The sequence below is a fragment of the Phyllostomus hastatus genome, unplaced genomic scaffold, assembly GCF_019186645.2.
Source record: "Phyllostomus hastatus isolate PE091 unplaced genomic scaffold, TTU_PhHast_1.1 phas_contig_148, whole genome shotgun sequence".
Classification (NCBI taxonomy): Eukaryota; Metazoa; Chordata; class Mammalia; order Chiroptera; family Phyllostomidae; genus Phyllostomus; species Phyllostomus hastatus.
In genome coordinates this window covers 4,987,348-5,000,724 of record NW_025333607.1, presented here as the reverse complement: position 1 = coordinate 5,000,724, position 13,377 = coordinate 4,987,348, and the positions used below count along the sequence as shown (strand labels likewise).

The following is a 13,377-nucleotide window of genomic DNA, read 5'->3' as shown; positions in this document are numbered from 1 at the left end:
GGCCCCCCTCCCCCCCACAGTCATTCCACTCCCGTCTGACTCCCAGGAGCCCCACTCAGCCCCTGGAGAGTGGAGAGGCCATCCCCGTGCACCCTGACTCGGGTGCGCCCAGGCCTGGCAGGGCAGGGCCGACTCCGGGAGGGGCTCCGGATGTGCAGGGGGCTTGTCTGTCTGTGGTAGGGGGGTTACGCTCCCTCTGCCTCTTGTCCCGAGCTCAGTATCCAGCCCTGGCTGTCCAGCAGCCTTTGAGTTTGTCTGAAACCAGAAGGAAAGCAATGGCGTTTATTCAAAGAAGGTAAACTGGCCCGTTGGAGGACACTCAGGATGGAAGCCCCAGGTGCTTCTGGGGGGAAGGTGGCTCCGCACAGCAGTGAGCAGGGAGGGCCTCGGGAGGCCCTGGCGTTGGCGTGGTGCAGGGAGCTGCAGCCGCTTGCTCTACTGGCAAAGACACAGGCCGCAGTGGGAGGTGCAGGCTGGAGCCCGAGTCTGTGTGGCTCCCACCGACACCCCGGGCTGCCGGTCTTGTTCGGAGTGTCCTTGCCCCCAGGTCCCAGCGGGGACCCAGGGGTGGGGAGCGGCAGCGCTCTAGAGCACTGGGCGCCCTCTGCGGCCACACCCTTCAGTAGCAATCGAATCGCATTGTCAACAAGACTGATGGGAAGCACCTAGAAGGACGTCGGGTGGAGTCCATCCACTGTAACAGATCCGATTTAGTGGAAGATCACCTGGTGGTCTGAATAGTGGTGCTCCGCCCCGCCCACCCAGCCCCACCCAGAGTCACACGCTGGAGGCTAAGCTCCCATGGACGGTGTTCGAAGGTGGGCCCTCAGGAGGTGATTAGGATGGATGGCTGTATAACAGAGACCCCACAGGGCTCACTCGGCCCTTCTGCCACGGGGGGACAGTGAGAAGATGGACGTCACGAACCGGGGAGTGGCCTCACCAGACACAGATCTCCTGGCACCTTGACCTTGGCCTTCCCACCCTCCAGCACTGTGGGAAAGAAATGTCTGTTGTTTAAGCCACTCCGTCTGTGGTGTCAGCGATGAGGAATCCACAGATGACTGCCTCTGGGGCCTAACATGCACAGCGAGTAGCAGTCCACTCAGGATTGGAGGAGGAGGTGGTGATGGCGGGTGTCGGGAAGAGACACGCAGGCAGAGCCCCCTTTGCGGTCCTTTCACTCCCCGAGCACCAGCCAGGAGCAGGGCACCAGCCTGGAGCAGAGCGGGAGAGGCCGAGTGCCCTCAGGCTGGTGCCCCCAGCTGCGGGGAGGTGCTTGAGGGAGGAAGGGTGCGGCGTGGGGCAGGTGGAGACGGGGGCTCTCTTGCATCCCTGAGCTTGGGACGCCCACTGTTCAAATGCAGGCACCTAACAGATGCTGGGTGCGGTCCAGCCCACAAGGAAAAACTCACTCCGAAAAGCACAGAGTGACACGGCTGGGAGGGACACAGCAGACCTGACTTGGAGAGTGAGTGTCCCAAATCCTTTTCTTCCGCCCTTGACTGGATCGCCAGCCACTTAACACGAGGTCTTACAGAAACTGTTTCTCTGTATATCTGAGTAAGCGCCTGTATGGAGAGAGAGACACGTCTTTTAGATTCACAGAATGGAATCTCTGACCATCCTGGCTGACAGGCAGAAATCCTCGGTCAAGTAGCCAGTTCAGGCGCTCCCTCCTCCCACCCCTCAGCTCAAGCCGGGCGGGGGCGGGGGCGGGGGCGATGGTGGCCCAGGAAACTCGGGATGGGCCTCGCCCCTCCTTTCTCTTCCTGCGCATCTCCGTGTTCACAGGTTGTGTCTGGGAAGATGCCGTGCGTGCTGATGGCAGGTGCTCGTGTCCCTGGAGTGCAGTGACTTGGGACTACAGGAGAGACTGGGGGGCTCAGGCAGGGAGGGCTAAGCAAATCGGGGGGCTGGGGCACTGCACATTTTATGGGCAACGAGAAGTTGGAGCATCGCGTCATTTTAGAGAAACACTTGCCAGACACCGACGGTTGGACACACCGTGCGAAATCTAGAACCGCCGATGCCAGGCTCACGTGATTTACATCACATCAGGCACTACCGGGGCTCTTTCTTATCTTTAGGGGAAAGAATTTTGTTCTGTGTCCAAACGCAGAAAATAACTCTCTAGCTGTGTGCTGGCAGAGCACGTGAAGAGCTCCTGCAGGAAGTGTCGCCCCAGAATCTCTTTCAAACGGGTGCTGCTCATGCACACAGGATTCTGCAAGGACTGCTCTCTGCAAAACCGAAGACTGGCTGAAGACCAGACTAACACGCTCACAAGTTGTAAATATAAAAGTCGTGCACGATTTTAAAAAGTGACTGCGTCGCTGACGGGGAGGAAGAGTGGTGGAGGGGGTCCAACAGCGCTGTCCCTTCTGGGCACCCGCGCCCCGGAGGGAAGCGTGTGCACCCAGGCGCAGGCTCCCGGCACATGCAAGCCGAGCGTCCTCTTTCACGGACATGCTGCTGCCCCGGCCTGCCCGGCAGCCGTGCCGAGGACTCGGCTGAGACATGGACTCAGCGGGTGGGGACACGGGCACTCCCCCCTTCTCATCTGCATGGTCTTGGTCTCTCCTTTGCTGGCTGGCTCTCCAGCTCTTTCAGGTTCCACTTTGTGTTTGTCACCTCTGACTGCCCCGGGGGTGGTCCGTCATCTCTCTAAGTGGGAGGCCACGCGCAGCTCAGGGCTGCCCAGTGGTCCTAGGGCTGGGCCGTGAGTGGCCCAAGGCCGTGCCAGGAGCTGCAGCCGAGCGAGGAGCGTGGGTTGGCCGACCCAGGGAGCTGCGTGAGGGGGTGTCCCTCCCTCTGGGCGGGACCTGCACGCGGATCGGCAGTAACCACATTTGCGTCTCTGGGGACTCGAGAGCAACGCACTGTGTCTCCGGCTATAGAGCCCAACTACTGTTGTGAATTGCTAATTCTTTTTTACAAAACAAAACAAATAAACAAAAAAAAAAAACCCCAAGAGCATTGCCATCTACTTCCAAAGGGTAAGGAATTCTCTGTACATATTACCCTCCCCCTCCCCAGACTTCCAGATCCTAGAGACCCTGAAGAAATCTGTAGAACTGTTCCCACATGATTTCTAACTGCTGTCTCCTGAAAAGGGACGGCTCACTGGGTCAGCGGTGATACTCCTCACAGACTGTGCCCTGGGGCCCCTCCCCTGCCTCTTGTCGGCGAGGGGCCAGCGTGCACCTCTGCCCACTGGGAACATTAAAATGGAAAAAGTCTCAGAATTTGCCCAAATGTCATTCTCATGGTAAAGGATTCATTTTTTAGATAGGACAACAGTTTCAGCAGAACTCAAAGAACTGGACACAGCAGTAACTATAAACCTTTTAATTCCAAAAACAAAGGAATGTGCAGGTGCCCCGTGGCCCGGGGGGACCACAGGGCCTGGGGAGCGAGGGTGTGCCCTGTGGCGGGGGAGCTGCTCCGACGCGGTGGGGCACCGTGTCCGTCCGAGGTGGCGCAGGGCCCTGCCTGGGCTGGATGTCACGCTCACCCTGCTGGGTGTTGCCTGCCGGACTCTGTCACAGGGCGCTGTGGGCGTGACAGCGTGCACGGGCACCGGTGTATACTCACCTGGTATACACCAGGCGTAAATACTACAAAGCGGCGAGGTCGTCTGGATGCGTGGATGTGGCCTTGGCGCACGGCTGCTTGTGGCTTCTCCACGGTGACGGGGGTGCGCCAGAGGCCAGTCCCTTACCATGCAGCTGCCTTATTCCCACCAGGGCAGGGCGCGCAGTGGCCCGTGTGCTCTGCCGAGCTGCTGTAGACGTTCCACGGTTTCTCTGTGGGTCTGCACATGCTCCGAGGTGTCTCGTGCGCCCTCGCTCCCAGCTCTGGCACAGCGGGCGAGGAGGCCCGCGTCCAGGTGTGTTTCTTCGCATCACGTGAGACATGTTTCAAGAACCTGAGATAAAGTTATTCAGTTTTCTGCGACAGCCCTCGTTTGTCCACGGAAAGGGCTTCATGTGGATGACGGTATTTTCAGTCTGGGGGGAGCGGGAAGGAGGAACAGGAAGGGGCGGCGGTGGGGGACTCGGATTCCCCCGGCCGAGGGGCGCCCCCAGCCCTACTGCTCGTCCGAGGCGCTCTGCTGGGAAGCCGTGTCGTCCAGGCCCATGTCCTCCTGGCTGGCTCGCCGGCAGACCACCCCGAGGCCCTCGGCCACGGCCTCGGCCAGACGGCGGCCGCGAAGCTGCCCTCGCTCGGCGTCGGTGGGCTCGCTCGGCTCGGAGAAGTGCTTCCGAAGAGAAATGAGAGGCGATCGCTCAGCAAACAGGTGTGGCCACGTCTACCTACTGACCCCAACTGCTGCCCGTCCTCACCTACTGACCACGGGCCTTACAGGGTAGGAGCTCGGGTTCCCAAGTCGGGCCACGTCACAGAGCACCCGCGGGCGGCCTTGGAGGGAGGACGCAGGGTGTGGGGACCTTTCCTCGGGTAAGCTGGATGTGCTGGAAAGATCACTTCTTTCCAGGGGAAAAGGTCACTTCTGTGCCTGGATTTCCCAAGTTTGGGTCAACGTCCCTTCACAGATGCTCAGCCCCTGTCACAAATGCTAAGTCCTGCAGGCGGGACCCCGAACGGCAACCCAGAGGCCTCTCTGTTCTGAGTGCGCGCAGTGCCAAGGGCTCCGCCCTCCTCGGTGCAGAGCGGGGAAGAGAATTCGCCAGAATCCCAGGGCTGCACCCGCAGCTTGTGTCTTACACAGGCCGGGGATGGGAGAAAGTGGTGATACTCTGTGCTTTTTCATCGAGGAAATGAGAAAAAGGGGAGTTTGTTTATGCGTTTAGTGATCTAACTACATTTAGTTATAATCCTGAACACCAGGCTCCTTGCTCGTGGCCAGTGCGGCCCGGGTCTCCAGGAAGCCCACCAGCCCCACCCTGAGAGGAGGCCCAGCGTCGCACACTCAGGGCCGAGGGGGGCGGAGGGTGGCTGCCATTGGTCCCACTGCAGGGGATGGGGGGGCATCTGCCTGGAGGGCCTGTCCCCCAGGAAAGAGAGGAAGGGCGGAGCCCGCTCATCCAGCTCCGGTACCTGCACCGGAACCAGATACCTGCAGTCTGACACCCGCACCTGCCTTGGCGTCTCCTAGGTGCCCCGACCCCCATCCCCTGGACAGGAGGGAGCAGCTGGGTGAGCAGCACTCCTCCGCCAGCCTGCAACCTCGGCCGAGTAATAGTTCCCTCGGGCCAAGCCTCACAACTCTCCTGTGCCACGTCCGAGCGCGCATACACGGGCGGCCGTTTCGGCGGCTCCGAAACTACATCTGCGGACAGGAGTCGGTGGTGACGGACTCCGGTGCCGATGGGCGCCCCGGCCTGTCCCTCTGGCAGAGGGACATGAAGAGACAAGGAAGGAGCATGTGGCCCCTGCTGTGCAGACCAGCGAGAACACCCCTGCACGTGGGCTCGGGGCTCAGGGGGAGGGACAACTCCGCTGAGCTCTTACGGGAAATACCTGCCCGAGAGTTACTACCTACAGGGCGCACCAGCTCCGGAGGGAGCGTGGCCAGACCGTCTCCCTGTCATCACACTCCCTGTTGTCAAACTCCCTGTCACCATCGGTCACTAGGGAGAGGGGGGTGGGGTCGTCAGGCCAGGACTTACCCGTGCGGCCTGGCTGGCGGCCCTGGCGGAGGGGCCCATCACGATGTGGACGCTGCTGGAGGACTGGGTGTCGCTGGTGTTGCTCCCCTCCGCGGCCGAGAGTCCAGAGAGGACCAGGGCGCTGGAGAAGCTCCTCTTGCCGAACAGGAAGCTGAGGGTGGAGCTGGTGGACGAGCCCAGGCTGGACCTGATCAGTGCCTCGGCCCGCTCGCGGACGCTCAGGTAGCCCGTGGTGGCCACGGGCGGGGGCTGGGAGTGCAGGGAGGCAGCCGAGGTGCGCAGGGAGAGCCGGCTGCCTGAGAGCCTGGGCGCCAGCCCGTGGGCCGACGTGGACGTCTGCAGGAAGGCCTGGTGGCTTTCTAGGATCGGGCCGGACGAGCTCAAGGTGGGAGGCCGTTGGCTCAGTGCCCCGTGGGACTGGACAGACTGGCTCCTGCCCTTCCTCCTGCCTTTGGAAGAAGAAACAGAACAGGTGGGCGCCAATGCCAGAGAGCACGAGGTGAGGTGGCGGCCCGCTCTGCCGGGGCCTGAGGGACCCCGGGGACTGCCACCTTCAAGGCCGGGCCTGAGAGCTGGAAGCCCGGCCGAGGTCCCCATGGAGGCCTGGTCAGCCGCAGGGCCACCCCAGGGCATGGCCGGGGTGACAGCTGCCCAGGACTTTCCCGGCTTTGACATTCAAGCGGCACAGTCCTGGGAGCTTGGGACCCAGAGGCACCGGGACAATGGCGCGAGTGCGACTCGCCCTGGTGGACCTAATCCGTTTTGTTTCTGCATCAGAGCCTGGGTTCCTAACCTCGTGCCCTAAGTGGTGACAAGGGGAAAACGCAGGTTCAATCACTTTCCTTGCCTTAAAAAATGGGGGAAATAAAGAGCTGAGCCACCTACTCGGCCTCTGTTTTCTAGAAAAGGTTTCCCTTGAGATCCAGGTCTTTAAGAGGAGGCCCTCCCAGGGTCCCCTGCCTGGCTGGCGTACCTGGCAGGCCCAGCTTCCTGCTCCTGTGCTGCTGTCCCTCCCCTCGGGCCCCCTGGTGGCCCCAGCCCTCCTGACACTGGTCAGACAAGGCCATTAGGGTGAAGGCGATGCGCAGTGCCGCAGGTCTGGCCCGTCGGTGCCTCCGGTTGGACGCCTTAAAGCGCGTGTTTGTGCAGGACCGTCCCGGGCAGCGCTCCAGCCCAGGCAGCGAGGCGGAGTGGGCTCCTGTGAAGGCTGAATCGCTGCACTGACCACCAGGGGGTAACCGTGCGGCCGCGTGTGAGAGCAGCCGCTGGTGACACCGCAGCTCTGCCAGCTGCCCGATCGGGGTCTCCGGAAGCTGCCAAAACAGGCCCCCATCCAGCAGGACGAGGGGGCGGAGGTGGGAGCCCTCCAGGACCACGCAGTCACTTTCTTATGAGCCACCTCACCCCAAACGCCCAGGTCGCTAACTGCACCTGGAGATTCTAAAATACCCGCCTGTGTCCAGAGACGAGCCCCCCGAGGAGAGGCAGGCCTTTTCAGAAAGAGCCCCTGAGGGAACACATGTTAACCTGGAGACACCAGGGGACCCCCACCCCGCTCCGGCCCACGTCGGCTTGGTGGTGGAAGGACCCTCGCCTCACACCGACTGACCCTGGTGCCCTGAGACCGCCGTGACACTGGCACTGTTCCTAGAGACTGGTGCTCCCCCACTCCCTGGGGTCTCTCCCTGCCGGCTGCCGAGAAAACAGGGTGCCTCCCCCAGGGTGCCGCTCAGCTCCACGGGCCTGGTGTCACCCTGCCTGGGGTGAGGGTGGGCCACCCCTGGCGTGGGGACCTCCCCGGGGCCATGCCCACCTGAAGGGTCCCGGCTGAAGAGCTGTGTCGGTCCCCGTCGCAGAGGAGAAAAAGAGGGAGAAAAGGGACCCTGACGAATGGGAGCTGGAAACAGGGATGGGGTTTGTTAGTTTATTCAGAGCTGGGCAAGGCCGAACATCTGGTCGTGATTTACACCGTAACGCCGGCGGCTGCCCCCACACGCCCACCAGTCACACGCACGTCGGCGGCTCGGATGCTGGGGAAGGACCACCGGGCGTGGCGGGGGCCTCCCAGCGAATTCCAGAAAGAAAGGGACACAGGCCCATCTGTGTGGCACAGAAAACCTCTGCTCTCTGCAGGAAGAGGCCACCTCCCCTCAATCCCTTTGCTGCAGATTTTCCTGTTTTTTGTTGTTGTTGATTTTTTAAAAAAGGTATTTTGCCAAAGGAATAAGTGAGCCCACCATGTTAGATGCATCCGTGCTACACAGGGTCGCTGCCTGAGAGTTTAACTCTGCAACTACTTCCTGACCGGACGGCGGGGGTTTCCAGGGAAAACCTCCCCGGAGCTTGGCTGCAGCGCCAGAAGGACCCTCTGTGGTCTGCTCTCCTGGCAGTGCCCTTCCAGCTCCGATCATCGTCTGAGGGGCTGTGCGCAGACCCCCCCGCAGGGGGAGAGCGGGCCCTCCCTCTCCCCAGGGACTCCCATCAGCCGCGGGCTCCTCTCAGGCAGCAGGTCGTGGGCACCCCAGCTGGGCGAACCCCTCCCAGCGGGGGGGATGCACACTGTTTACCCCGGTAAGAAGGCGGCAGGCTGTCGGGCCACAGCGAGCACCCGGCCCCCAGGCGCGCCTGCCGGGTGAGGTGCTGGGCACGCCGGGAGCAGCGCGCCCACGTGAGTCGCTGTGGGAGGTGGCCCTGCAGTGGGGACTCAGGTAGGACCCCAGGTCTCCGAGAGGGTCTGGCAGAGGCCTGCATGGGGCGCTGGGCTGGGAAGTGGGGCAGGGACCCAGGGAGGGAGCAGAGCGGACCCCAGTTGTGGGAACTGAGGCTGGGCGCTGTGAGCAAAACCGGACCCTTGCCCCTGCGGTTTGGTTCACGTTCATCCTGCAGGACTGCTCGGTCACTGCCCCTCGGCGGTACCCCGCCTGGGGGCAGGCTGTCCCCCTCCGCCCCATCCGAACTGCTCGCTCCACCCACCCTGCGCCCTGCCTCTCTGAAGTGACCGGTGGTGACTGCGTCCTTCATTCCTACAGGCTCAGCACACAGCACACTGACGGACAGACGGAGCACAGCAGGGGCCCATGTGCAAAGCTGGAGCAGCGGGGAAACCACCTTCCCAGCTCTGGCCCCCCCAGTGCCTCAGCCACGAGGTCAAAGCACTTTTTAAGCTTCCCACGTGGTTCTAATGGCCAAGGCCTGACCCCTCCCTAGACTCTCTGGGGCCACCTCTGTTCCTAATCAGAAGAGTGGCCTGAACTGAGTGACGGCAAAGCCCCACCCCTCTGGCCGCGATGTGGGGAGAGACGCACGACTCTGCGCGGGGCTGCAGGAACACGCAGGAACACGCAGGACAGAGCAAGAGGCAGGCGCCTCCTCTGTGTGAAGTGGAGGGGCGGTGGGCCTCCGTCTGCAGAGGGTCAGCCCTGCACACAGTGGGCTCCTCGTGGGGCCCCGGCTGGCTGATTCAGGAAGAACCGGGCACCAGCTTCGCCTGCTCTGGGCCAGGTGTCGGAGGGGCCCTTGCCAGCCAGGGGAGGGAGGAGGTCAGTGGAGCTCCGAAAGCGAGGGCACTGGGGTGGTCCCATCTGCTCAGTCCCAGCTCAAGGCCAAGGGCCGCATCCCAGCCCAGGGTGGTTAGGATCGCACGTTCTGGGCTCAAACTCCAGATGAGTCCCTTGCCGCTGGGTCTCCAGTCTTGGTGAGCATGCAGTGACTTTGTCTGAGTCACCCGGGATGGTACGTCAGGCTCCAGAGGGTGGGACGCAGACAGCAGGAGCGACGAGGGGCTTCCTAAGGTCCCCAGCAGAACGACACTGGTCTCAGAGCCTGGGGCCCCTTAGGCCCAGACAGGAGCACCAGAGCCCAGGTGGTGTTGCCAGGCTCACCTCGTGACCTTGGAAACCACAGAGCGCCAGGTGCCCTCGCTAGGGGCAGTTCTGAGAAGCAGCGATGAGAAACGAGCAGCTGGTTCGGGCTTCGGAAGGTCTGCTCCGACCTCTGCCGCTGCTGGGATGCTCCGGGCCAGAGGCCTCGGCCCCGAGTCAGGGGACGTTCCCCACCGACAGTGTCTGGATTCCGAGGAAAGAACTTTTCTTTTGTTCGCTGGCTTACTCCTCAGAAAGAGATGAGAGCCCTCACTAAGCCGAGGCTGCTCCCGAGTCTGTCCCCGCTCTCTGAGAGCCACCCCGCGCCGGGCCTCCCGGAGTCCAGCTCTGCTCTGCGCCAGGACAGAGGGCGCAGCACCCAGTGCCCAGGCATCTCCCCATTCGGGACCAGCTGTGTAGCTTCCCATCTGGAAAGTCACTCGTGTGGTTTCTGAACTTACGTTTCTCACGTGACTGACACTGTTAACTAAACAATGAGACGCCCCCTCCCCACCCCGGCCTGAGCCAGGCACGGGCAGTGGCTTCTGGCTGGACACTCTGCTCAGGGTCAGGCAGACGGCCCGGGCCCGGGACAGGGGGCCTTTCCCCTCCGAGTAGCTAAAACCACCACTGGCCTGTCTACCTGTCTGCCTGTCTACCCGTCCGCTCTCTCTCTCTCTCCTTATTTTCCTTTCTCCTTTCTTCCTGTCGGTCTAATGATTTTTCTGTTCTGTCTCTGTCTACCTCTGTCTATGTATCTGTCTTTCTACCATCTACCTATCTGCCACACTGTTGTGTCCCTTTCAATCATCTGTCACCTCCCTATCTACCATGTTGCCCAGGTTTAGACAAACCCTCACTGTTTTGGCTAACCCCCCCGCCTGGCCCTGGGCACATCCAGGAGGCTGGGACTGCTCCCTGCGGGCTCGCTGGTGCGGGGCTGGCGGGCGGGCCCTGTGGGACGAGGCACCTGGCGAAGGCTACTGGATGGTGGGAAGCCCTGGGGCGAGCGGGCTTTGAAGGGCAAGGCCAAGTGCGACGTGCTGGCGGGAACCAGAGCAGAGCGTCTGTCTCACCCGCACCCACCTGGCACGTCCTCTGTGAGCCCTGAGGGTGGCCTCGCCCAGCCCAGCCCGACGCCCCTCCCCCTGGGGAGCCTCGTCCTTCCCGTCAAGCCGACCTCGCAGGCCTTAGTTTCCCTGCGATTCTGAACTTCAAATGCAGCCCCGGCTCGGACTGAGACATCTCCCCATTCCCCCTTCCTCCGGAAGGTCAGGTGTGGCCGGGGGAAGGTGAGAACTGGAGGGAAGTGGGACGGGTGGCAGGAGGCTGTTTGTGTCGCTGCAGACGTGGGGACCGGAGGTGACAGCAACACCCTCGTGGATCCAGAGCCACAACAACACGGCCGGACACAGGCCGTGCACACGACGCAGTGGGCGCTGAGTGGGTGAGAGGTGAGAAGGAAGGAGTGGCTGCTGGACAGCTGGACAGAAAGGCAGACGGCTGGCTGAGGTCACGGACAGATGGACAGAAAGGATGAAAACTGCAGTGGCAGTTTTTTTTCTGAGCAAAACCTACAGATTCAGTGCGTTTGGGGGCCCCCTCCGTCCACACACTAACGGGGTCACTGGGACCCTCTATCGGCAGCGTGAGGCCCTGCCACACTCACCTGTGCTTCGTGTCCCTTCCTGGGGCGACCAGTGGCGGGCCCCCTCTTTTCTGGGCTGCTCTGTGCTGCTCTCCTGGCTGTCCCCACTCGGGGCGCTGCCGCCGCCTGCGGACGGGGCGCCCCCTCCATCCGCGTCCTCAATGTTGCCACCACCACCGCGCTGGCCGGCGTGACAGTCCTTCCGCATTCTGTGACGGAGAAACGCTGTGGGGATTCTCACCCGGACATTTCCACACCCCCAGCACCGCCCACCCATGTCTAATAAACCAGGGTGAGGCACGCTGTAGGGGAGCTGCCCACCTGGAGTGCAGGTAGGAACAGGGGCCTCTGGACCCCAAAACCTCAGCGTCTGACCAATGAGAACCCTGCACCAGGATGGATAAGCTCCAGTCTCAACCTTCCAGAGAAGTGTCAGCGTGGGGGCCTGAGAGGACCCATCCCAGCTAACCAGGGGCAGGACTGCAGCCGGGGAAGGGGACTGACAGTGTGACAGGTGTGGGACACCGGGGTCCTGAAGACCCAGAGGCTCCATGAGAACCAAGCCAGGAGCTCGGCCTGTGGGCGGGGGAGGGAGGCACTGACTGGTCCCCTGACCCTGCTGGTGGAACAAGCGATCTCTTAGATGACTCCTGGGGGAGCAGCTGGAATCATGTGAGAAAGCAGGGACGGCCGGGGTTCCCACCAGAAGCCCAGTGCACCCCACACCGCCACCCTTCCCGGCGCCCAGGTGCAGGCCGTGGTATCGGGACCCACCTTAGCCACTTGGTTCGGAACCACGTCCGGACGCCCTCCAAAGTGACAGGTCCACCCCAGACTTGCCTCAGCTGCCTGTGGGTCCCGAGGTAGGACGTGGTGAGGGGGGAGACGTACATGGGGTAGCCCAGGGGCTGGTCGCAGGAGGAGTTGATGAGGTTGCGCAGGACCTGCTTGTTGTTCTGGATGCTGCCGCGCTCCGGGTTGCGGTTGCGGAGGAAGATGAGCTCCTGCTGCTGCCCCGCCCAGAGGCCTCGGACGCATTCCTTGTTGACCTACGGGTGGGGGGTGGCCGGGTGGGGGTAAGGATGGGAGGAAAGCAGATAGCGTGGGCACTGCGTCTGCCGGATTCAACCTGCCTCGCGCGAGCAGGGCCCTGGTGTGAACCCCCACGGCTTCGACACTCGGGCCTACAGCTCCCTCCGCCGAGGGGAAGAGCGGCGGGCCTACACGGGGGTGCGGGGGCATTTTCACAGGGAAATGTGGAGCACACAGGAGGGAGCTTAGGTTCCAGCCCCGTGGCCGGAAGCTACACGAAAAGAAGAATCACTGGCCCTGGCCAGGTGGCTTGGCTGTTGAAATCGAGGTCCTGTACACCAAGGGGTCGAGGCTTCCATCCCCCGGTCAGGGTGCATGCCTGGGTTTGGGGTTCGATCCCCAGTTGGGGCGAGTACCAGAGGCAACTGACCGATGTTTCTCTCCCATGGCCCTGGCCCAGGAGCGAGGCCCGGTGACCCTCTGACACCGTGTCTCTGAATGGCTGACACAGCCACGCACAGAGACGTGAGCGTGGGTGCCCAGCACCGCTCTGCTGCCTCTTGCACACCCCTGGCGGGAGGCGTGGGATGACCTGGGAGGCGTGGCCACGCACCTTGATCACCTTGAAGCTCAGGAAGCTCCTGTGCAGCATGAGGACCTTGTACTCATCGGCGCCCTCGTCTGCCACGCGCCGCAGGGTCAGCAGCTCCTCCTTGTTGGCGAGCACGGCGCCCCTCCAGGCCGGGTCGCCCTCGTGGCAGATGACCACCTTCTTCTCAAAGGACTGGATGGCCTCGTAGAGGACCGCGGGGTCTTCATATTCGTCAGGGCAGGTGAACTGGTCCTGCGCAAGGATGGGGGCCCGGAGAGCAGAGGCTGGGTGAGTATGCGGGGGCGACATGGTGCAGCTGAGTCCATGTCCTGTTCCCCCCCCGCCCGTCCCCGCTCTTTCTCTGGACCCTGAGCTGGTGGAGGACGCCTCCCCCTCCCCTTCTCCCACTGCCCAGGGTCAGAGCTCCGTGGCTCAGGTTCTCAGGACCTCTCCACATCGCGTGGGCACTTCTGACACGCCGATTTCTCTGGCTGAGTCCCCGCCCCCTCTGGTGGAACACGACCACCTCCTGTGGGCTGACGTCAAGGCTACCCAGGCGGCCTCTGCTTGGTCACCCAGGTAATAAAGCCACTCATACACGTCATGCCA

The 13,377-nt window shown here is 62.6% G+C and overlaps 1 protein-coding gene across 1 annotated transcript in view; it reads right to left on the bottom strand.

The window, feature by feature from the left end:
- Positions 1-3,422: 3,422 nt before the first annotated feature.
- PCNX2 (pecanex 2) overlaps positions 3,423-13,377 on the bottom strand; it is a 205,288-nt gene continuing 195,333 nt past the window's right edge. The window contains exons 30-34 of the mRNA XM_045817984.1: positions 12,790-13,020; positions 11,919-12,193; positions 11,166-11,353; positions 5,637-6,085; positions 3,423-4,264 (exon numbers count right to left, since the gene is read on the bottom strand). Of these exons, the coding sequence (XP_045673940.1) occupies positions 4,094-4,264; positions 5,637-6,085; positions 11,166-11,353; positions 11,919-12,193; positions 12,790-13,020 (1,314 nt within the window). The 3' untranslated portion in view covers positions 3,423-4,093. The remainder of the gene's footprint in view (positions 4,265-5,636; positions 6,086-11,165; positions 11,354-11,918; positions 12,194-12,789; positions 13,021-13,377) is intronic.